This window comes from Pterocles gutturalis, unplaced genomic scaffold (genome assembly GCF_000699245.1).
Source record: "Pterocles gutturalis isolate BGI_N339 unplaced genomic scaffold, ASM69924v1 scaffold15001, whole genome shotgun sequence".
Classification (NCBI taxonomy): Eukaryota; Metazoa; Chordata; class Aves; order Pterocliformes; family Pteroclidae; genus Pterocles; species Pterocles gutturalis.
The window spans coordinates 83,540-108,520 of NW_010105910.1; the positions used below are offsets into that span (position 1 = coordinate 83,540).

Sequence of the window (24,981 nt, forward strand, 5' to 3'; positions counted from 1 at the left end):
GAGCGCTATATCAGCCCTCCAACTCCACAGTGAACTCATACCTTCCAACAAACCCACTGCTCCCATCAAACACGACCCGGCAATAATAAACCAATAAGCACTGTGCTGTAGAAATATCTCTTCCTAAATTTAATCAGGCTAACATCTAGATGCTACAAGAAAGCAGGCACTACCCAAAGTGCAAAATACCTCTATCTAATTTCAAACACACTTCAGTGACTGCGTCACCGCAGCAGACATAGGCTTGCCTGGACTCTTCCTTGTTGTCATTCAAGTGGCAAATACTCTAATTTAAATACAGCTGGAGGCTAGTTTAAAATTTAAGCTGCTAGACTTTTTCCATTTTTATCAAAAAACTGAGAATTGCACTCATTCCTCCTTTTTCTCTGTTGACCAACAAAGCACTGAGGTCTCTAAAATGAGCAAAAAATTCTTGCAGTCACACTTCTTCCAGTTCAAAACCAATGTGCTTACATTGATGATAATGCTGCATGCACTGTGGCTGCTGCTAGAAAAGCTGATGTTCACAGCAATGCTTCTGAGGCCCTAAAAAACCTCAAAAGCCTGCTGCAAGCTTTAGTTGTGCCGTCCACTGGAGCATCAGCAAAGCAAAACTGCAGGTAGCAAATACTTAATCTGGGCATTGAAGCAGAAATTGTGTTTTGTGCCACTCAACCACCACTCTAGCAACAAAGGTCAGAACAGCAAAATAAACTCTGCGATTTACTACAGGAATGCATGTGTAGTTGTGTAACACAAGCACGTGTGTCTAGAAGAGGGAATATAAAGTATCCAGGTTGCCTGGATCTCACTTACATCTTCAGGAAAAGAAAAATTCCCAAACAGTGGATTTTTGTACAGCTGTCCAATGATGGCAAAAGGCATATCCTCAGCTGGTGATAAAGGTTATGGTTTCATTGAAATCTGATGATGTTCCCCTTTTGGTCTTACTGATGGAGGGGAAAAAAAAAAACACAAACAACAATTCTACATGAAAAGAAGTTGCACTGAATGAGTGGAACCAGATGTGAAATTTCGCACCCAACTATTATAATTGTAAGATGGCTTCAAAAAGTTAAACTGGGCAAAGCCCCAGCCAGTCAATTACAAAATCAACATTCCTTCAGCTTTAGAAGAGAAGAAACAACTTCTCAGAAATGCCAGAAGTGACTCAACCGTGATTTTTAAGCCACTTCAACAGCATCTTAGTTATTTCGAGTAGCACTAAGGGTTTACCTGAGATTTCCTTCCTGTAAGTGGAACTACGAGCCAGCAAGGCGCTCAAATCAGGGGGGGGAAAAAAAATACACACAAAATTATTCTTGTGACTGCTGTGTTATGAATGTATTGCTTTTGCTATTCTCTTCCGTGTGAATTTTAAAATATGTAAAAGCAGGAAGCACGGAGCAAATAATGTCTACGTAAGTAGGTCATTTTCTTAATGGCAGTGCACGGCTGCTTTACTACCAACTCGTTTGCAATACAGACACATACATTTCAAAGCACGTGCATTTGGATCTGCAAAGGAGGTGAGCGAGTATAATCGTGGAAGCACTCACTCCAAGATCAAGTAGAGCCTAATTCAGAAAGACAAGCAGGAAAAAGTCATGTTTTGCACCTTCTATGCAAGCTTCACAGAGAGTTATGACATTTTGGAGAAAATCCTCTTGCCGTGCGTTAAGCCGTAGCTTGAGTGTGCTGCATATTGCATATTTCATTACAAAAGCAGAGCCACGTTATTTCATTAGATAAGCGATAAGTTCAATCCTTACCAAGTTTTCTTGGTTCCTGGCAGCTATTTTCTGATCATCTTCTCCCCCATTTTTCATGTATTTGACCTCTTCCACTGGTTTGATCCTATACTCATCTGAGCACCAAGAAAAAAAAAAAAAAGAAAAAAAAATTTTGAACCAGTGTAGTTCAGCAGCTGGGGAAAAAACCAAACTAAAATCAAAACAACTGACTAGAAAAGATCCTAATTAAGCAAAGCAACTAAAAATTACACGTCTATAGTTTCAAAGGCTTAAATGTGACTGATAACAAGGAAGTTTTTCCATGAGTGAAGCTTCAGGAAGAATTTCCAGTTCTGGCTTCCAGAAATTGTTCAGTAGCATTCTGGAACCATAAGCATAACCACGGAACCACAAACAGTGGATGTTCAGTATGTACTCTCTCCTAAATCCCTAGTTTTCTGTATAATATGTTGAATACAAACAAGTTCTTTGCTCCTGCATCCTCCCTGGGTTTTTATTATCTGTGGGCAAAAAAGCGATGTACAGTAGATACTGAAAGAAGTCTGCATGTAGATGGTCCTTGCATTGAAAAAACTTCCTTTGAAAAGCAATGCTGATGGAGACTATTTAAAATTTAAGTTAAAAGCTGGAAAAAACCCCCCCACACACCAAAAAACACTGCTCTTTTTTTGTTTAGTTGGTTTTCTTACTGCTTTTTCCTGCACCACGCTAACGGAGCCAAAGGTACACAATGACCCAATCATGTAACGATTTCTGCAGAAAAGGCCCATGCTGACCATCTTCCTTTCCCCACTCCCCCCCTTCTCCCTGAACATTTTTCTTGCACATGAATGTTACCCAGACAGAAATCCAGCGTGAAAAAAAGTAATAGGAAAAATAAGATTCCTGGTTTGCCCTTAATAGGCGTTTCAGCTCTTCAAATAATAAATTCCCAGCTCCTGTGCCAGTACTGAAATATTATCTAACACACACGTGCTGTCCCACAGTAAGGAAACAGCCTCACCAAAACTTGAATAAAGGAGTTATTTTTTTCTCTGGTAGGACAAGAAGGGCTTTGGTGATTCTTCTTTCTAGCCCTGGAACACAGTGCTTGCAGTACCAACACTGCCTTTTCTCAGCCTCTATTACAGCTTTTTGCTCTGGTCATCTTTGTAGCAGAGGAATCTATTGGAAAAACTTCCAGAGTTTTGCACCCACACTCTTCCAGCCAGGATACATAATGCAGAAGAAAACTTTATACCACAGAAGTTGAAAATGTTAATACAAAATTAAATGAGAGTACACTGAGAATGAAAGGTAAAACCTGGGCAAAATTAAAAGAAATCACACAAATTTTACATCTTTTCTTTGGGTTTTCAAGCAATTTATCTTACTTGCTAAGGGAAAAACAAAACATAAATGGATTATTCTGGGCTACTGTATTCTTAAAAAAATAACACTATTTAGAAGGAAGCTTGTTTTCAGGAAACTGTTAACCACAGAGTGTATCAGTTAAATAAGCCTAACTTTGAAAAACAATATTTAAAAAAAAATACAACATCATTTTGCATTTGGCCTAGTCCGTATCTTTATGCTTTTTTTTTATTACAGAGTTTAAACAAAACTGTGAATTCATCAAATAGCAGCATCTCCAATGCAAAGTCTCAAAACAGATGGAAGAATTTAAGACATTATTATTAGACTGGTAAATGGGAACAACTTCTCTAAATTCTTCTTCTCTTATTTAAATGGAATTTAGGTAGTTTGGAGGTGACAATTCATAAAACCAGAAAGGCTGAACACAATAAAGCCTGAGAATTTGAAGTATTTGATTGACTGCAATAACTTACATTTTTCTCACTCCTTCAGTCATCTCTGTTGTGATTAGCAATAAAACCCACATGCAGAAGCAGCACAGAACTCCCACGGTGGTATGTACAGATTTGAATAGGAAAACAGGCGAGAAAAAGAAAATAGCACAAAGGAAGTTTGCACAAGCTGCAGCTGGTCCACTTTAGAGAGAGGCATGTTCAACCCAGCCTTGCAAAAAAGAAGGAAGGTATGGAGGTCCTGACATTCAGCGGCAAAAATAAACTCTGAAACATGTCTCTTGCTTATTCCAAGAGATTAATTGTGATCGAACAGCGAGTGCACACCCGCCCAGCCAACCATCCTACGTGGACTGCATGTAAGGGATCCCTCCTTGGAAGACATGGTCTCAGTGGACCAGGGCACTGATGAGCCGATGATTGATAACCAGTATAATCACATTTATCCATGAAAATCTGATACAGTTCAATAGGATGGAGACAAGACAGGAAGGAATGCTTTTGTTAGAAACTGAATTCTCTATGTCTTCTCTAACTGACAGTAAGCGTGCTGCCAGGCATCGCTGCTCAGCTGTCTGAGGACTTGCTGGTACCCAGCTTCCCAATATTCACCATCACCATCAAGACAACACTCTTCTAATTATTGAAGCATTATGACTTACCAGTTTGTGCTGCTTTTACCAGGCGAACAGAACAGAATAGGAGCTATTTCAGCTGAAAGGGACCTACAACGATCAGCTAGTCCAACTGCCTGACCAAAAGTTAAAGGATGTTGTTAAGGGCATTGTGCAAATGCCTCTCAAACACTGACAGGCTTGGGCATCGCCCACCTCTCTAGGAAGCCTGTTCCAGGGTTTGACCACCCTCTCGGTAAAGAAATGCTTCCTCATGTCCACTCTGAGCCTCCCCTGGCACAGCTTTGAACCATTCCCACGTGTCCTGTCCCTGGATCCCAGGAGAAGAGCTCACACATCCCTCTCCGTGTCCCCTCCTCAGGAAGCTGCAGAGAGCCATGAGGTCACCCCTCAGCCGCCTTTTCTCCACACTAGACAAGCCCAAAGTCCTCAGCCACCCCTCAGAGGACATGACATGCCTTCCAGCCCTGTCACCAGCTTGGTTGCCCTCCTCTGTATGCATTCAAGGACCTTCACATCCTTCTTAAATGGTTGGCCCTAGGATTGAGCCCTGAGGAACACACCCAGTGAACTGTCACCAGCCCGATGTAGCCCCATTCACTACGACCCTTTGAGCTCCACCCTTCAGCCAGTTCTTTACCCAGCGTATCATGAACCTGCGCATCCCACAGCCAGACAACTTGGCCAGAAGGCTGGTGTGAGGGACAGTATCCAACTCAGAGGACCAGGCACCCACGGTATATTAGCATTATTAAAGACTGAGGCAAAAAAAAAAAAAAAAGCATTTAATGCTTTCCCTTTTTCTTCATCGCTATTAGTCAGGTGACCCTCTTCAACAACTATCAGTCTAATGCTTTCTTTAGACCTTCTCTTGCTCTTAACTTCAGCAGAGATTTCCCTGAATTGTGTAGGATTCATAAAGAGAATTAATGTTAGAGAACCTGTGGGCAGAGTCAGGCCAGAGGAGGGTAAGGCTAATGACACGGACACGGAACATTTAAGGAATACTTGAGCTGCCCAGGCAGCCAGTTCCCACTCTGTGGTTGTGTAAACTTCTAGGCTATGCTTCTTTTCGTGCTTCAGCTCCACACAAGTCTTTTTAGAGATCATTATCAAAAAAAGTTCTCAAAAACATAATTTTAAATTCACGTTGAACATGGGCCCAGATCCTCAAAGCGCCGCATGGTTTGCCAGATGCACCAAGTAGCCCTGAAATGGTGGCAAAGAACTTTACACAGATTTCTAGTGTAATTTCAATGGATATTTAAAAATGGGTCAATAAACATGCTTTCCCCCAACACGTTACTTAGGAATACAATAACTACCCAACTATCTGTGAAGCATAGTACAGTTGGCATTACTCTTCCCTCTGTCCTACCAACTGCAGAAGAGCAAATGTCTGGACAATTCATGCCCAAGACATGCAGCAGCAAGAAAGCTTCCAAAAATAAACCAGTCATTTTCCATTACATTTTCAGGACAAGCTCAATACGCCATGCCAACTAGCAAGCCTTACTTCAGAGAAATCCATCTTCTCCCTAGAAGAATATAGATAAAAGAAATTCAGGAGGTCACAGGAGAAGACACCTGCTTCTGCAGATGTTAGTGGAATTATTCTTTTAATAGAGAGTGTCTTACAACATGAATATTAATGTCATGGCTCTATTATACAATATGTGTTTGGACATCAGAAATCTCTACTTGTCTCTCAAAAAGCAATGTAAATTTGACACAACCTAAAGCTGACGACGACCTGCCTTAAAGGCCAGGAGTCTATCTGTTGGGGATGAGGCACAGTAAAGAAGCAGCAGGATGAGTGGTCATCACTCAGCCTTCAGTGCCTAAATAAATGATTAACAGACAGAAGTGCCAAGCAGCTAGCAACTCCATCAAACCCATGTGTTTGGAGCAAACGGTGCATATACCAATATCAGACAAAGAGGCGAACACAGTGCTGGCCTGTGGAAAACCAGCAATCAACCTAATTTCAGTTAATGGCAGCAGAAGAGAAGACTGAGCCATGAACAACTGCTTTATCAGATATACACAGAGACGAAGGGAATGGATCAGCAACGTTAAGTTAGAAGCAATATTATTACTCATAAACTCTCATAATTTCCTATCACAGGCAAAATATTTTCCTTAAAATAAGGAGCACAAATACAATATATTGGCAACATTAGCTCATACTGAGTAGTCACTTGCTGGAGGTAGGTATAAATAGATACGATTATACTTTCAAGGAAAGAAAAAAACAGCTAAGCAATTATAGTGCCACAGAAATAAAAAGGAGAAGTATGCAGCTGACTACAAGCCCTACAGCTTTGCAGGTACGATGAGGCATACCTGGAAACATCCACTTTCAGAACTAGACAATGCACACAGGAAAAACCCCACCTCTAACTACTTTCAATAGCCATTGCAATAGGCTGTTTAAATACGAGTAACTACCTGAATCACAGATAAGATGTTGATATTTATACCTGCAACCTTCCTGCTACCTAAGAAGGAACACTAGATTTTGCTCACAGGTCTCCCTCTGGCATTTACAGAACTCAGTGACACAAACTGTACCCTTCATATTCATGTTGAACTCCCATTTTCTTCCCTGAATCAAGCTAAGCTGAAAAATATCTTCATTTTTATGGGCCCATCACAAGTCTGTTCAAGGAGAGACTTGACGTGAGAAATGCAGCAGTTCCTGAAAGTAATGGGACCAGTCAATATCTAGCATGTTCCCATCCAAGACTGTTGACTGCAATGAGCAGTCAACCAAAAAGGCAACCAACAGGTGCAAAGGGGGAGAAGGTGGAAGTGAGCAGCTTCGCTAGGGAGGACAGTGGTAGTTGGTATAATGGAGAAGAAACGGGTCTGATGCGTTAACACCTTGCTCTTCACAGACAAAACATTCATTAGTTCAAATATACCAAATATAGCAATTAAACTCAAATACGTATTTAGGGAAAACAGGTCTTGCACTGTTTTTTGTTATTATTGGGAGGACACAACTATGTATAGACTTTTTTGACTATGCAAAGATAAATGTTATCTTCTATAGGCAAGATATATGTAAGATGGGGTGTTCAGAAACCACAAATTCTGAGCTGATGAGATTGTTCTTGCTCTAAAGTTATTATCAGGATGAAAGCACTGCAAATTCAAAAGAATGGATGTTCAATCGACAGACATACCTTGAAGTGTGTCATGGGGTGCATGGTCATTAATGGCTTTAAATTAATATGAAAATTAGATGAAAGATGGTTGAAGGAACAGGCATTTGATGCCTTCCCTAAACACAACACCTTTAGCTATCTGCAAAAACTGCTAACTAGGTTTTGCTTGATAAGCTAAAAGTACATCTGGAACTGAAGAAGTAAAGGATGCTAAATTCACCTTTTGATTTCTACTAAAGTAAATACTGCATTTTGAGATATTTTGGTCTAAGTGATTAGAAACAAACCCAGAGATTCTGAACTGTTAATTACGTCCTACCTGATCTCAGTCAAGTCTGACAGTCAACAAGACCTTTAAAACTGTAAGAAGTCCATGATAAAGGAAATTATACAAAGTTCTAAGCATATTTGCCTTGCTCTATCTTGCTAAAGAATAATGCCTTTTTTCTTCTTCCTAAATACAGTTTTACATAAAAAAAAAAACCAACAAAAAAATGAAAGTGAAAGGTCTTTATGCTTCTTTCACGTGCAAAATTGAAAATCAAGTAGTAAATACGATAAAAATTTGAGGACACTATCACTCAATGTGGTATATCATAGATAAAGAGAAATATATCTTTATGCTTCTTTCATGCATAAAAGGAAAAATCAAGTACTGGCTTTCATTGTGTGGTATATTATATAAAAAGAGAAGATTTCCAACAACTCAGATTGGTGAGGAATGGGCTTACAGGACTGCCACAGCAAATACCGAGTTCAGGAAAACCAGCCCAGTTGAACTGAAAGAAAAGCAACAGAAATGAACCACAAATAAAAGACAGAAATCTTGTCGAGCATAACATCCACCACAAAATCCATCACAGGATATAAATCAGAAAGCATTACGCCTTTAGCACAAAACTCTTTGGAAGGGCAAGGGAAGAAGAATGCTGCAAAAATTCTCAGTAGGCAAATCTTATGAATGAAGATCTCCATCTGGAAACAGATAATTCTACTCAAACATGTCACCCAGTTGCCATGGCAATGTGACAAAGAAAACCAGCACTCATTAATAATGATTGCAGTGATAAATGAGCATATCAACTTATAATATTGAAACAATTACTAGGGGGTGGGGGGAAAGAAAACTCTGGTTGTTCCTGTGAGAAAAATTTCTTCCAGACATCGCTAAGTGCCATTACCACAGCAACAGTGGTAATGAAGCTATCTCCGGCTCAGTTAAAAAGATAAAACAACACAAAAAAGCATAACTCCATCGAATATATCTGGACTCACTGTGACTTTTGGAGAAATCTTTTGTTAAACATCAAGCTTAAAAAAAAAATTTAAAAAGCCAATCTACATTGCAGCCCTATTTTAGACATCTAAGGACAGATTTGTCTCTGCTGTCATCAACAGGGATGATGGGTGAGCTTCTCTTCTCTATTTTTAGTGACGTATCAAGTATTAGACAGGAGGTAAGTAGTACTTCAGTCACATCACAGAGAAAAAGTTTCTAACCACACTTTTGTGCCTCAAATTTGTTCTTCAGTATCTCTTACCTCTGTATTGAAGGGCATGCCAAGATTTATCCTTCATCCATAACAAAACACATCTATTCTGCAAAATGAAAGCTTTGTGTCTTAACAAATTTCTCTGTACCGTGCTTTCTGCCAGGTGCAGAAAATACTCCTCATGCTGTGATCACGAGGAATGCCACGGATCAAAGATTCACGTGCTCTCCTCTCTCAGAGACTTGAAAGCTAAAAGCTATATTTAGCCAAACGAGTGAATTGCTTTTTCTAAAAATATTTGTTAACAATCATAACAGATTTTGATGCAACTTAACTGAAACACATAACAGTAGGTGAGCCACTTAGATGCTAATCGCAAAACACGCCAAACATCATCTACAGTGCCATTGCAAAGATTAAATACTCTGAGCTCCGCAGCTACACCGGCAGGACACCAGCAGCAGTGGGCTTAACTCTAGAAAGAGCCAGGCTAGACATCAGGAAAAATAATTAACTGCAGGGACAGTCAAGGAATCATCCCTGGAGGGGTTCAAGGCCAGGCTGGATGAGGCTTTGAGCAACCTGGGCTGGTGGGAGGTGTCCCTGCCCATGGCAGGGGGGTTGGAACTGGATGATCTTTAAGATCCCTTCCAGCCCAAGCCATTCTGTGATTCTATGAATTAGACTGCTTGGGTGGTCGCAGCTTCCATCATCAGAGGGCTTTAAAAAGTCATCAGCCACGAGTGCCACACGTTGAAGTCCAGCCTGTTTTGGAGCACAAGAGGGATGAGATGACCTCTTCAGATTATTCCAACTCTGTTACTGAACGTGAGTATCAACTGCCTGGATATCAGCAGAAGCTACGTCAAAGATGCCAAAAAAAAAAAGTCAACAGTTAGAGAAAGAAGTTGCAAAAATCCTGTAGATCAATATTTCTCAAACTAACTATTAGGTAATGGAGGATATCTAAGTTACCTTCTTAGCTCCAACTTCCAGCACTCTAAGAAAGCAGCATCTACATGGCTGTTTTGATTCTACATGGCTATTTCCATTCTGACTTAACTGCTGAGATTCACAGCTGTGGGGGTGGATTTCCGATCCACCTGGACGTGGGTTGAGAGTGAAATTTCGCTGGAGATCAACCAGCATTGAGTGAGCAGCCTGTCGTCTTCCTCTGTCATCAACCCTCAAAGCTATCAACTCCAAGGCAATTTATCTTGGCGATCATGCTGTTTTTACTCACGTGAACTAAATAGAAAAAAAAAGCTTAGGAAATAAACCAACCTATTTTTCTCAAAGGACTACCTGAAAATGCTCATTCAGATTTCACAAAGGAAGTTACCTGTTCCTTAATCCAATCTAAAATACAGCCACGGCTGGAAACTGAGGCAGTGGACACTACCAGATATTAAACAGAGTGCAGGTGCACAAACAACACACCAATTCTGCCAACAAAAGATAAATAAACTGACAAAAAAACTGCTTAAAAATCTGAATGTACTACACAGATTGACGCACATCTGAAAAGACCACCCTCAAGTATTTTTTCTTTTTCCTACACAATCCTAACATGTTAGCTAGGAATGCTAACTACTGCTTTGGCACAAGGCAGATGTGACTGCTAGGGTTGGTTTTTTTGGGGAAAAAAAGGAGACTGAGACATTCAGTATAAGAAAAACCAGACCCTCCGTGGAGGCCTTCTGCAGTGTTGAAAGGACACTTGCCCTAAAGCTAGGCAAGACAGGGGCAGCTCTTCCCTAAGCTGTTGAGTGGTTCCTACTACAGCCCCACGTCACATCCAGTGCTTTATGAAACATTAACTCCCTCAAGGGTGATCACTACTTGAAACTAAACTGGAAAATTTTAGCAAATACCCTCCTGCTTTATCAGGCTACCCCTTCGCAGGCTCAAATCACGACAGCTTTCAACAGCGTTCCTCTGGGACCGACAGGTTTGACAGGAGCACAGCTCCTTAACTTTAATAGATGTCATCTTGATCTTTGTTGCTGTGGAAGCACAAAAAAAAGTCATATTGCCATACTAACCCATCCTTCATTAATGCTGTCAGGTGTTTCCAGTGCTGCAAACCACTTCCAGCTCTTGATCCTTTGGGTATGTCTGTGCTCCCACACAAAAGGTCCCTCCTGACTTCTGCCTGAGAGAGAAGGTGCCATCCAGGTGCCTGCGATGCTACTGCTTGTCACATGCCTTAGTTTATGTATCCTGGGCTTTCTGATTTCTTTTCCCCCAATCTAATACAGTGGTGAATTATGACAAAGCCATAATTTATCTCCCTTGTTTCTATAGGTCTGTTTTGAACTTTGTACACGACTTGCAGAGACACAGCGCTGTGCGCAGGACACGAGTAGCTGAATCAAGGAAGTCATTACTCGGTTTCTTCTACTACTTGGTTTCTTCTTGGCCACAAAATTCCCAAGGCTACTCTACATTTGGACTGTCAGATAGCCTAAGTACTGTGAAAACGATAGTTGTATGGAGAATTTTCTGTCACATTATGCGTAAAGGATCACGTCAACAGACCTTGCACCAGGGACACAGGCCCCAGTGTATCTGCTAGGTCTAGCTTTGTGGTAGGTAGGTCAGAGGAGTGCTTTGGCAGGGGAAAAAAAACCCAAACCATACATATTGGTGTACAACAAATGGAGTTGTTCTGGGGGAAGTAACTTTTCCATAAAGATTTCTGCTTCATAAGCAATCTCTCTATTAACACCACATTGAAAAAAAATGACAACTCCCCATGGTGTGAACAACTGGGTTCCTTGCACGCTGGTCATCCAGTCCTGGGTCTGCAGACTGAGGGGAGAGAACAGTTCACCCGTCAGGGTACAACCTAAAGCTTTTCCAGCTCCAGCTCAGCCTTCCTCTGTGCTCCTTCGGTTTAATTCTCTTTACACAAAGAGAAGTATGGGAAGATGCATGAACAAGTGGAAGACAGTGAGTATCCAAAACCACTTAACACACAATTCCTGGGGACAAGGAGGCTCGTGGATGTGTGTGCATGTGATAGGGGGAGGATCAGAAATCTCAAACCCCCCTGGAACCCAGGAAGGAAGGCGATGCTCTGATGCTGCTCTGCTCCATCATGGCTCACTGATAAGAAGGTCAGGGACCCTCCCACCAACTCCACCAACGAATCCTGCTGGTGTGGTACCTGCTGCCAGCGGCTGGTTCAAGCATGGGTAAATGTACCGCAAACTCAGAGGCCACCTCTTGGAAATACTCTGAAAAATACAACCTCAATATGCTAAAATCAGTTATTGCTAAACACACAATTTCCACCTTACTTGCATGGTACCATCTTTAATTACACAATCTCCAGATATTTTAAACTCCCGTTAGCATTTAAGATCTGTGGAAATTCCATATATACGATGATACTGAAAAAACAGCCACGTGATCATATAATTAAAGACTTTTGTGCACTCATCTGTAATTGAGAGACCAAAAAGCAGTGCTAGTGGTGTGCACTCATAACTGTCTTTCAGCTAACCAGATTTTTGTTTGCTGAAACTACATAACTCAAATATATACATATACACATGCACTTTTTTTTTTTTTTTGCATTTAATTAACACGTAACGCACTTTTATTTTTTTTTTGCATTTAATTAACACGTAACTTTGAGTCAGACACCAGGTTGTTCAAAGGAAACCATTTCTCAGGTGGAGGAGATTACAGCCACGGTGCTCAGCAGCAGGAAGGACACTCAGTAAATGCAATTATCTAGCCCACTAAAAAGATCAAGTCGAGAAAAGAAAGCAGGAGAGGAAACAAGCAGCAGAGAGATTAATTAAAGGAACAGAAAGGAGGAAGACAAAGGATGAGTGCCTTGAAAATATTGCTGTTCATATGAAACCAGGTGGGTTTTTGGACTGAGGTTGCACCTCCCTGCCCAGCATCCCCATGCCACGACAGGGGAGCAGCCCAGGGCTGGCCCTGCACAGCCCTTGCAGCATCTTGAGGGAGGTGGAAGTTCAGCATTTCAAATCACCTACTACATGTAAACATCACAAACTTATTTTTAAACACAATTGCATGACCCTGCCCTGAAGAAAACACTCTGTGCTGCTCAGAAACTGCAAAAGCAAAGCTTGAAGAATTGGCTTCACAGGCCATAGGCATCTTTGCTGAAGGGAGAGAAAAGGGAGAAGAGGAACAGCTGGGGAGTAAACCTGCAAATATAACATGAACTGCAAAACAAGAAGGGCTAGAACTTCTACATTCCAACTAGGTGCCAAATATCTAGCAAGCTTGTAGGCAGTGGTGGTAAGACCTCCTCAGCTGTGGAGGAAAGGCAGCTGTCATCCTCTGACCTCTCCATGCCGCATCCTGGGAACTATCTTGATACCAACCCAAATGTTGTCACCTCAGCCAATCCAGATAGCACACTGCAGCCAAGTGGGAAAGGCTACTGCAACTCCGTTTTACTGCTCCTTTTAAAAACTCTCCCTCAGAAAGGAAAAAAACCCACCAAGGACTAAATATTTAATTTTCAGGTTTTTCAGCATCATTAACAAAACTCCTGGTGGCTGCTGCTGACTCTCCCCAGCCAGCATCTGCTACTGCAAAACATTTATAATTTTATCCCGGAACCCGTCAGGGACTATTCAGACTCCAGAAAAAAAAGCCTCTAACTGACCATTACTGCGAGCATCCCTCATAAAACAATGGAGGTCCTGCTCCTTACAGCCCTGCTGACTTACCAACCAATTGCTCTAGACACCAAAAACCTCTCCTGAATTGAGCCCCAAGAGTTCCTTGGAAAAAGTCATTACCATTCCACACCCCCAAAATTACACATTTCCTATTACTGCAAATACATGACAAGGTGTCTTTAGTATCCTTGTCAATAAAAAAGCCAATTCCTCTTTACTTAACAAGTAGTGCCATTCTCTATCAGTCAACTATTAAATTAGATTGTTGCCCCACAACATATGACTTGAAATGGATTTTCACATCCTTCCTGGTATAGTTGCTTTCTTCCATTAATATTAGTCTATCAAATTTTCACTGCTCATGTACCTCAAAGAATATTTGTAAATCAACAGCTATTTAGTTTTTATTAATTGCATTACGAAAGGGACAGAATAATTATCCAGGACCAGTAATGTATTGGAGATCCATGAGCACAACTGTCTCCTCATTGCTAGTATTTCTGTAAACCAAGAGGGGAGGGGCAAGACTAATGAAAACTTAATTTATAAAATACAGCACACATTTCCAGATGCAAAAGATACAAAAGTTAATTACATTACTTTACTTACAGGCCATTCAAAGAGCTACAAAATTAACCGATCGGAAAGATTAATATTTTACTTTGGTTACAATGTTCAGAGTTAATTTGTTATCTCTGAAAGATGCCTACTTCCCTGAGCAGCATCCACATTGCAAAAGCTTTACCTAAAGCCCTGAAAGCAAACACCTACCACCCACACAGCTCTGATGGAGGCATATTGTTCAAGCAATCAACAGTAATGATGGGAACACCCTAAGAAATTCCCAGAACCGAAGCGACACAGGGCAGTGAGGGACTGCCTGGCTCACAGTCCTGTCCAGTCACAGGAGATGTCTGGTTTAGCACCTCCATCTCACCGTATATGCCAAGACCCAGATTAACTCCCAGCTCTCTGCAGCATGTAGTTGGTGCTCTTCCACACCATCTCATGCTGTTAACGACCTCCTCCCTTGTCCCTGCTGTCATCATAAACATAACCTGGTTATGAGACCAGAAGTACTTGCCCCCATTCGCTGCCTGCTGTGTTGCAACCACATCGAAGCCACTCCGAGCACACACATTTAGGATATGTTAGAAGTGCAAAGATGACTGGGTGGAAAAAAAAAAATAATTAAAAAGCTAGTGATTTTTCCATGTCTCCTCCCCTTCCCTCTGGGCAGCGCTTTTTAAGAGAAAGCAAGATACCAATGTGTGAGAAAAAGCAGTTTTGAATAATAGCTAAAGAAAAAACAAAATAAGAAACGTGTGCTTAGAACACTTACATTAGATGAGCACTTTCAGCCTAAAAAGATCTCAAGATGCAGCCAGTTCCTACAGTTAGAAATTTGATACCTACTTGATGATAAAATACAGCGGATAAAATGTATGCAATCTTAATACATAGAACCATTAATACAATTTGGGAGACTTCCATGAAAAACATCTACACCCCCTTTTAATCCCTTTGAACAGACCAAAATCATTCCTGAAACCATAAATCCTGAAACAAAAGTGACTTCATGCTATTTCCCAGTATCGCAGAACATGAAGTGGTCTGTGCCTCTGTTGCTGGGACCAGCCCCTTGCAGCACTCCCGTTACAAGAGCAGGAAGGAAATACACAATTTAAGAGCACCCTAAACCTGATCCTTTTCTGCCAGAGCTCCATGCGTGGCAGGACACGATTACACCCACTCAGCAGAAGACAGGTTTTTATTTTTTTTCTAAGCCCATGAGGCAGCAATTTTAACATTTCCAAATTTTCCAATTTTTTTTCAGTGCAAGCTCAAGACACAACACCATCAGTCTTGGGCCTTGGACCAGAACAACATACAACTGCTGGGTTGTACAACTTATTTAAAATAGCCAGGATGTCTCTGTGTTTCGGAGAAGCACCTAATGGAAAAATGCCTCCTAGGTCAGCAAACGGATGTTTCGCTTTAGTCCGAGCACATAGGACAATGAAGCATTTTGGCAGCTTTTTAGAACCAAACTTTCACAGCAATGAACTTGTAAATGCATCTTTGGCTGTGTCTGCGAGGGTACACAAATACTTACTGGTCAGGTATCTCTTCCTTGTATTTAACAGGTATTTCTACCAGTAGATATTCTTACTATAAAATTACAGCCTTGTATTGCTGAAATGAATACGCACCCATGCGGCTCCACAAGGCTTATCTGGGGAACCAGAGAATTATCCTTTAGACTGAGGTTTTCCTGGTCAAATTTCAGTCTTTGGGGTTTTGGGGTTCTGTTTTGGTTTTGGTTTTTTTTACTTTGTGGCCAGTTAGTTAAACACTTGGAAAATGACAAAAGGAAAGTACACTGAAACTGAAAGCACAGTGGCATTTTTACCATGATTTTTCCTCATTTGCATCTACAGGCAGACAAGAACACCAAAGACTGTGTCTTTAAAAGATTAAATAAAAAACACAAGTTTGTCTGTATCATAACATAAACGGATTTCCTTCAGCACCAAGGCTGCCAGAAAATACATCCTGTCTTCTTTCTAGCAAATACGAAAGGCGGATGTATGCCCCTATTTATAGTACACTAATGCAATTGTGAAATGCACTTGATTTGTATTCAGCTCCGACCATACTCTTCATTGAGCTAAACAGCTTGTGGGAAGGGTCATTGCCAAGAATAAAACTACATTAACTCTGTCCATGTAGCAACTGCTTGCAGAGACTCGGGGGTGCTCTCAGAGCCCCCATCTGCTGGTCCATCTCCTTTGGGTGCTCCGACACCAACGGGCAGATTGCAAAAGGTGAAAGCATACATTAAGCTAAGAAGAAAGAAAGTTAGGACCTGCCTGTGATTCATCCCTCATCCCAAAATGGGGATAACAACTGCTTCTCCACCTTGGTTCACCTTCTCTCTTTATAGAACAAAGCCCCACTAGAGGTGTTGAGTCCGATTGCGTGCATATCGCACCAAACCCAGCAGACACCAGGCTGGAAAGCCAGGGATTGCTGCGAAGCAGATGACAGAGGGTCTGCAGAAATACAGTGCATTTATACTAAGTAGAATGACTTTGCAGAATAATTCCCTCATCTAATATGATGACAAGGGGTTGTAAACCTCACAAGACAATTAACTGCCAGAAGAAGATAACTACAGAGTCTGAAGGCTATCTAGCTGACTTATGGACACTTTCTGCTTTATGTCCAGCTCTTTCTAAGGTGTCAAGCCATTTCAGATTCATTCCTATAGAAGAGGAAACTTTAAAGAACCATGGTTTCACAAAAAACAAAGTAGGAGGCCACCCCCTCTTTCTTCAGTTTTCCTATTTCAAAATTATTTGTACATATTTTCAACCATTCCAAAGCTAAAATAAATGTGAAGCTGAATGCTTGATATCAAACCATATACTAAGGTTAAAGGGCTGCAAAGAAGAAGGGTACTTAAACATTTTCTGGGTAGATAGCAAACATGGTTTAAACTACAGAGATTATTTTTTAAGCTAAGGGCCACACACTGCTACATCAGCATAGTCATTTGATGTAATAATCTCAGAAAGCAGCAATGAAAAACAGGAATCTGTTTTGTTAAACTTAGTCAATTGTTCTCTGCTTGCAGGTAGGAAAACATGAGCAACATTTATACGGCAAAGATCTGCTATCCATTTGGGAAAGTAATCTCATTTGGGGTCACTCTGATTTCTTTCAAAGGGAAGAACTGAAATAACAGGAGATAGAATTCCAGATATGCACCATTTTTCTTTATTGCTCATTTTTTGCTTCCTGCCAGGAGAAGTCGTGACTAAGAACGGGAAGGCTATATCTGGCAAATCAGCTGCTCGACTGATACACATGCAGTGCCTCCTCAAAGCAGGACTGAAATGTGGCTGACGGCGCAGCAATGCAAAACCCCACCCTGCCGATGACTGAGAAGATGCCTCCAGCATGTAAAAACCCATGATTTGTTTCGGTTGATCTGCTACCTAGCACAGGCTTGCTCACTGGTGGTGGATGTGATCAGCTTCTGAGGGTCTGCCTTTTCTTCTCCTTTCTTTGTACTTTGACTTAAAATGAACAAAAAGCTTCTGTAGCTGTAAGGTCAATGGTACGAAAGAGGTGGCAACTGCCGTGTGAGATATGAAGATAGAGACCGGGAAGTATGACAAGTCTTTATGCACGTTCAGACAATTGCTATCTCCGTCGTGCCTGGTCCTGATGACTCTGGAGTGCTATCAAAACAGAAGCTATTCATCATAACGTATACAGCACCGCAGGGTAGGAACAAGCTCTTGAACTATCCCTGAATGGGAACCCCACTGCTGTTATTAGCACTGGGTTGCACAGGGATTACTATACCTGACCGAGGAATGTCTTCAATCACTGTTGCTTGATTTCATCAAAACGATTTACAACTAAGCAATTTTCCAACACACAAGTATTTAAACAGCTACTCTGCCATCACCTCTGAACTTGTTTGCTTTGCGGCTGGATCAGTGAAACTAGATGCTGAAAACCAATCTTGTTAGAAGAGGCAATGGATCTTCTTGAAGCCCACAGGAACATTTCCATTGACTTCTTCACTTGCAAGTAAAAACAAAAGGGTGAGGAGTAGGAGAAGGGAGAGCTAATTCAATTAGTCAGTACATAAAGCTCACGATCAATGGACAGATGCTGTCAGGGCCCTGAGGGCACTAAGAGACCATGACCACCCTCATGAAAACCCCACTTGCATCTTCTGCCCATAGATCCAGGAGCGCCGTTTCAGGGGAGGCTTGGACCTTCAGTCCTTGCCAGAGCATGTCTGCCTGTCTCTAGTCCTGCCTCTGGTCCCAGCTCCTGGAGGGACCTCAACCCCAGGTTGTAGATATCTTCTCTCCTGAACAAAGCTCTCAGGCAAGCTCCAGCTTGCCCCCAGCCTTGTGCCCAGCCTCGTCTCCTGCTGCTCCTCGCTGCACTCCCTGGATGGCCCCTGGAGCCGGTTCATTGCCATGCTGACTGCTGACAGAGCCTGCCACCAGCTCTGGCCCGTGTTCAGACCCCATAGACCGCACCCCAACAGTGAGGGTACCACAGGTGCTGGGGTCACCCTCAGCTCCCAGCTCTTCCCCCTTGTGGGGCAACACTCCTTCTGCACCAGGAGAGATGTTGGCCCGTTCCACCTCCTACAACAGGGTCTTTCTATATTCTTTATGTATCTCTCTACGTATTTACTTGCTGGAGTGGGATGAAGAGCTCGTTTTGCTATTACTCCCTGAGCAAACCCATAGCCCAGAACAGCTTCTCCCCTACACTGCGACAGCAGTACCTTTTGCAAGAGAGCTATGAAGAGGAGCCACTCCTATTCACAAAAGGTGAAATACAGAGTTTTAACTCATGGGTAAAACACTTTCTTCACACACATTGATCACAAATACATGTCCAGACAAAACCTGAGGGTGGGGTTTTGCTTTGTTTTGATTTATTTTAAACTCTGTTGCTTCCTTATGGGTATAAAATAGTAAATTATTGACTTAGCAAGGGTGTTCTCAGAGTTACACAAATACATCATAAACCTAGATAACAAATGCAATTTTATTACATTTCCCACATGAACATAACACCAAAGTGGTTTTTGCTTCTATTCTTCTCTCTCACTTCCTCAACCATGTGTTAAGGACTGACCCATGTTTACTTAGATAAGCAGCAGGCAATCACAAAATTGTGTGGGAACAGAGTGGATAAAAACAAAGACGGCGTTAAACGAAAAAAAAATAATTTCACACGAATCAAAAAAAGTGAGGAAAAACAGAGTCCAGTATAATTCTGGAAGATGCTCGTGCACTTCAGCCCTACACTGCAATGCACTAATCTGCGTTTCTTTAGCTTTCAAGCACTGAAGCAACATCTACTTTATAACATGACCTGTGAAATCACAAAAAACATGAAAGCTACCACTTCAGAAGCTCAGCCATAATTTGAATTTAAGTAATGAAAATCGCTTCCTTTGCGACTCACTGTGATATTTAAAGTTTCAAACCCCTGAGACCAGGTGCCTACATGCCACTCACTCATATCTTTAAAAATGGTTATTGTCTCAAAATATCCAGTATGGTATTAGGACACTGCATGGTGTTGCTCCCTTTACGCATAATCACCACTGTCCCTAAACCAAGTAACATCTGACATTGGAGAAGCACGTCAGGACAGCCAAATGAGCTGGAGCAATTACTGTTTGAGTGCTAACCAGCTGACCAAGAGAGTCAATAAAATTAATGCTGCCAGGCAAAGCGAGCTGGGTGTTTGTGTGAAGCCTAGTGCAGCAAGACATTCTGATTACAGCAACATGACAGAAGTTATCTCTTCCTTAAGCTACAGCTTTCCAGATCGTTTAAGTTCAGTGAGGATGGCCATGCTGTCTTTCGGAAGAAAGAATTTCTTGTTCTCAATTTTAGTGTTTTTTTCTGACAGTTGAGGGAAAGGAAGAGGCTCTAACAGGAAGGTGTTATTCATTGAAAACACTTCTAATATATTTTTCCCACTTCAAATTTTATCTGAAAACTTTACAGCTTTAGAACTTCAAATGGCCAGAAGATGATCCGCAGAATTTTGTGCACAGGAGCAAGGCAGGTTTATTAAGTTATCTCATATTAATTAAGGACATCTGAACAGTCTTGCCAGGCCCACAGCTATTTCGAAGTGTCCTGAGCAACAACCTGAGACTGAAGTTTTGAATAAGATGATACTTCTAGGCCTGCCTATTAAGGAAAGAGCTTTCAAAAGGTTTGGGCACAGTATTTTTGGAGATGACAATGCAGGAAAGGTAAGTCAGAGTCCCAAATTCCCCTTGCTATTCTCTTTCTGTATACAGTGGGCATGTTTTAAAAGTTTCAACTATTTTACCATCTTTTGGCAATTCAAATGCACACAGCACAGATCAAAACAAGTCAGAGCTCTGCTGTCTTGGGCAGCCGGACTGCGATATCCACATGGATGAGATGCAGCAGCCATGAGGAAGGAAACAACTGTCACAAGACAGGGTTTAGCAGGAGCGAGACAAACCCATAAAACATACAAGAAGAAAGAAAACACTAACATGGGAAAACTCATGATGAGTTGACTTTGAGTTTTAAATTGTGGTACTGGTGAACAAGAAGCCAAGTAAAGTGACCTTCCTCCAGTTCAGGTAAGGCAGCTACAGAGCAGTGTATTTGTTTCGGGCGGCTAAGCTGAACTGCTCAATTCGGTGAGAGAAGGGTTTCCCCCTCTGAGATGGGCAGTTGCCTTCCCGGAACTGCAGACTGACTGCCACCATACAGGACAGGCGAATACTTGCTGTATTGGCTTTTGCACTACAGCATTTTCAAGATTTGGGAAGAAGTATCAACACAGGAGAAAACTGTTGGGAAAAAAAAAAGGAAGTGAGGAAGAGGAAAGCAAAGGTAAGGGCATGCATGCCTGTGAGTGACCTGACATCAGGTCCATCACACAACTGCTCCATGCTGTCCATCTCTAAAAGAAGGGTGGGTCTGTAAGACAAAGCAGGGAAGTTGTGAAGATGACTACACTAGAGCTTGTGATGCAATCAGATGTTATAGGCATCGAACAGTTTTTCAGTCTCATTATAAAACCTCAATGCTAAAGATTTCCTTTTCTAGCATTCTCCGAGCTGCTCTGAGATAAATGGGTTCATAAACGACTGTGCTTTGTGTTCAATGTTCTTTAGACTGGTTTAACAACTGGAGCTGCTGTTAATAATAGAAATACTATCCGGCAATTGCAGCAAGGATGTTCCCAATTTGCCAGAAGATTCCCACCTGCCAAGTTTACTCTCATTTTTGCAAAGCACCCAAGTGCTCCATTATAAACGTCTGGATTAGCCTCTCAGATTAATAAACAGATTCTAAAACTGGGGGGCTTTCCACAACAAATCACATCACCAGTTATTAATAACCTCCTCCCCAAATGAACATCCCATGATTTTTTAAAAAGGCACAGACAAAATTAACCTACAAGAGATGTTACATTATTAAAACATATGCTGAAATCAACAACACTTAATGTTCCACCATGGCATTTTGTTCTTCATTAGTATTTACATTATTATAGTTCTTATGTATTGCCCTGGAAATCAGCTTTGAAGTGGAATGATGAATAAATAAAGATTTATTACTGTTATCCTTATTAAAGGGATTTTAAAGCCATTAGAGACCAACAAGACATAATAATCATATTATATTCAATCTTCTCTAGAACATCTCCTTTGATAGGCCTGCTAACTCAATTGTTTAAATATATATTACAGCAAAATGCAGCATGCCTTCTATGGTTTGGGATAAGACAGAAATTTTTATATTTTGTTTTCAGTTAACCAGAACTTGTTCTTACAGAATTCATGGTTTTCATGGTGGGTTTCTTGGTTTTAAACACTAGAGTTACAAATTTACAGCTAACACCTGGCTCAATGTGCCTGCCGAATTGAAAAGAATTAAAGAATTTCCTCCCAGCCATTAAAAACTGGGGAGGAAATAAGGCACTGGAGCACAATCTTAAGCTGCAATGACTTTTAAAAGTTAAAAAAAAAAATCCTCACAGAAGCGCTGATCTCTCAAATAGTCAATAGAATTGGCTTCAACCAACACCACCAGGGAAAGAAAGAAAAAGCATCTAGAGGCTCTGAGGAAGAGCAGAAGCAGAACTGCACCGCTCCAAGCAGTTCGGAAAACAGTTTCTGGACACAAAGTGACACCTACAGCCAAGCAAAAATTACTGATTAGAAAAAGAATATCCAAACACTGTATACCTGGAAATTATCTCCTTTTGTTCCAAAGAAGGATGGATAAACCCTAAGATGAACATCAAAACCCCTGAAGACAGCTTTGGAAATGGTAAGTGGTCTTCTATACAGACCCCCTTCTGAGGGCTTGGAGGGAGGGCTGCAGAGCAGGCGTAAGGCTCGTGGCATGCAAGCTGAGTGACGACAAAAAGGCAGAGGGCAAAAGCTGCAGCCCCGCTGGTGCTCCTAACTCCTGCGTGGTCTCTTTGCCAGATTCTCCCCCAAAAGGAAGGGGAAAAGTGCTGAAAGACTAGAAGTGTGTTCATAGCAAAGGAAGTCAAAGCTGGCAATGTGATAATGATGCTGCTGGGGCAGCTTCTGCAATGCGAATGGAGAAGTGGTATCCAAGGCACAGAGAGCAAGGAGCTGCACAGGAACTACTCAGGTCCCTTCCACCCCTCCTTTACTCATGAAGTCCCGTGCCATGAGCCACTGGCTCTGAACCACTGCAGGCTGGTGTTGGCAGTTCTGATTATCCAGCTGGAAAAGAAGTGGATGGGTAATAATGACCATCTAGTTCATTCCTCAGTAGTTCCTCTTGCTACTTGTGGAGCTGCAATGAGAGCAGTGGAGCAAAATAGGAAAGCTCTTGAACACCAGAGAAGATGGAGCTCACGGAAGATCACAAGAACAACTGCACTTATTTGTGGAAAAAGGCTGGTCTGTGGGAAAGTGGAAGTTTTTACAGCTATGTGACTAATGCTTTCAACCACACACGACAAAAATCCCTAAGTGGCAAAAAAATCCATCAGACTAAGGCAAAGGTAAGAACCAAATTAAGTATTTTCATACTTCCTCTCACTCAAAATGACTTATTTAATGCAAAAGCAAGACGGAAAGTACAATCCTTGCTGTGGACTCTTTCTGCCTGCAACTTGCCTGGGGATGATGTTCAAGGAAGAAAGAAAAGTACCATTTTCAGCTCAGGTGTTTCATTTCAGGCAAACAGCGAGTGGCAATACACTGGAATCCACGTCTTTCAGATCACACCAGCTGCCCAGGAAAGGCAGCACCAGCACTGGGGTATTTTCCTTTAATTCTGCCATTGCTGTTCCAAGTTTTTCAGGATCTTCTCCACTTGTGAAACATCTGAGGCATTCTGGGCTACTGCACCTATGAAGTTCATACCTGCTAGCTGTGCACAGGTGCTTTTATGTCAGATTAGTCACCAGATGTGAACACTGCAAGTGTTCATCAACTATGATCATTTACGGATAACTAATATTCTCATGATGTAATCAATGCTGTCACTACATCAGTCACCTTCCAACCCCATTTGTCACCTCCGTTTCTTTTGCTTTGCTGCCTCCTTCCCCAAAACCTCTTACTGATTGCCTCTAATTCCCTTTCCATTACCTTCTTGCTCCTCATGAATCATCTGATTTCCCTGCCACTCAGCTTGGTCTTGCTCTGCCTAGCCATTCTGCAGTTAATTTGCAATCCCTGCAGGCTGCCGAGATACTCTGCTCTTGGCCTCTGGTTGGATGAAACACTTCTGTCCCTTCCCAGCAATAAGCAAGGAAACATTCAGCAGTTCTGGGCACCTTGAACTGGACAGGGGGATGCATGTTGGAAGTGGTGCAGTGTTTTTTAACCTTTGTTGACTCTGTGGGTCCTCCTGTATCCCTGGGAACTTATTCTGCTCAGATTTGTCACCATGGCTGAGATGGTCTGTTCTAATCTGGCATGACTATGCTCTCTCCTTGCAGGGAGTTGATGACAACAGCCCTCTGATACAGCACTGACTGACCTCTTCCTTGATGCCTTGAGGAATATCTGCAGAATATGTGAAATTACACACAGGGAATTAAATTGGGACTAACAACATGAAAGTTTAATACAAAATTAAGTGGGCAGAATACTCTCCGCTTTCAGATTTAACTCAGAACAAACAATGTAATTGCTACTACAATTCCACACATGGAAGGAGGGGGAGCCAGAATAGTATTCAGTCTCCTACAAAACAGCTCTAGGCATTTGGTAAATCCAGAAGATTGTTAAGAAAGACAATAAATACGATATTAAGGTATATTTTTTCTTGCCTCTCTTTATGTTGAAAAGGTGTGTTCAGGAACTATGCAAGGCCCTGGACATGTGAAGCAGGTGGCTTCCTGCTTTTGGGCATCTAAGCACCATGTTGATCATTTGTAAGTCCCAAAAGAACAGCAGTAAAGCCAGGTACACTACAGCTCACCTTTCTCATACACCCAGTTCCTGATCTGGAGGCTGCTCATTCTGGTTACTGTTCATCAAGTCATTTAAGTCACAGAATACAACTCTTTGCTAAAAAAGAATCAGTCATTGAACTGAATCTTTAGCAATGACCAGCTGCGTATCTAAACTGAAGTATGCGCCAGAAAATGGTTAACAGCAGGTAGTATTCCTGATATTGATAGGGTTCTGTGTAATAGGGAACGATTAACAGCCCTCAAATGGCTCCCAGAATAGCTAAATGATAATGCAGAGCTCTATAAAGTGGGAGCCCTTTAAAATCCCTTTGGTCTTCTTGATCTTCTGCATCCAGAAGTTACTTCAGGTTTCTTGTCATTAAAGTTATGATCTTTGGCCTGCAGCAGGCAGCTCAAAAAAAAAAAAAAAAAAAAAAAAAA

The 24,981-nt window shown here is 41.6% G+C and overlaps 1 protein-coding gene across 1 annotated transcript in view; it reads right to left on the bottom strand.

Moving 5' to 3' along the window:
• The window catches only part of LOC104472042 (chromosome unknown open reading frame, human C1orf21), a 72,579-nt gene that overhangs the window by 46,205 nt on the left and 1,393 nt on the right, over window positions 1-24,981 (bottom strand). The window contains exon 2 of the mRNA XM_010087578.1: window positions 1,773-1,867. Within this exon, the coding sequence (XP_010085880.1) occupies window positions 1,773-1,867 (95 nt within the window). The remainder of the gene's footprint in view (window positions 1-1,772; window positions 1,868-24,981) is intronic.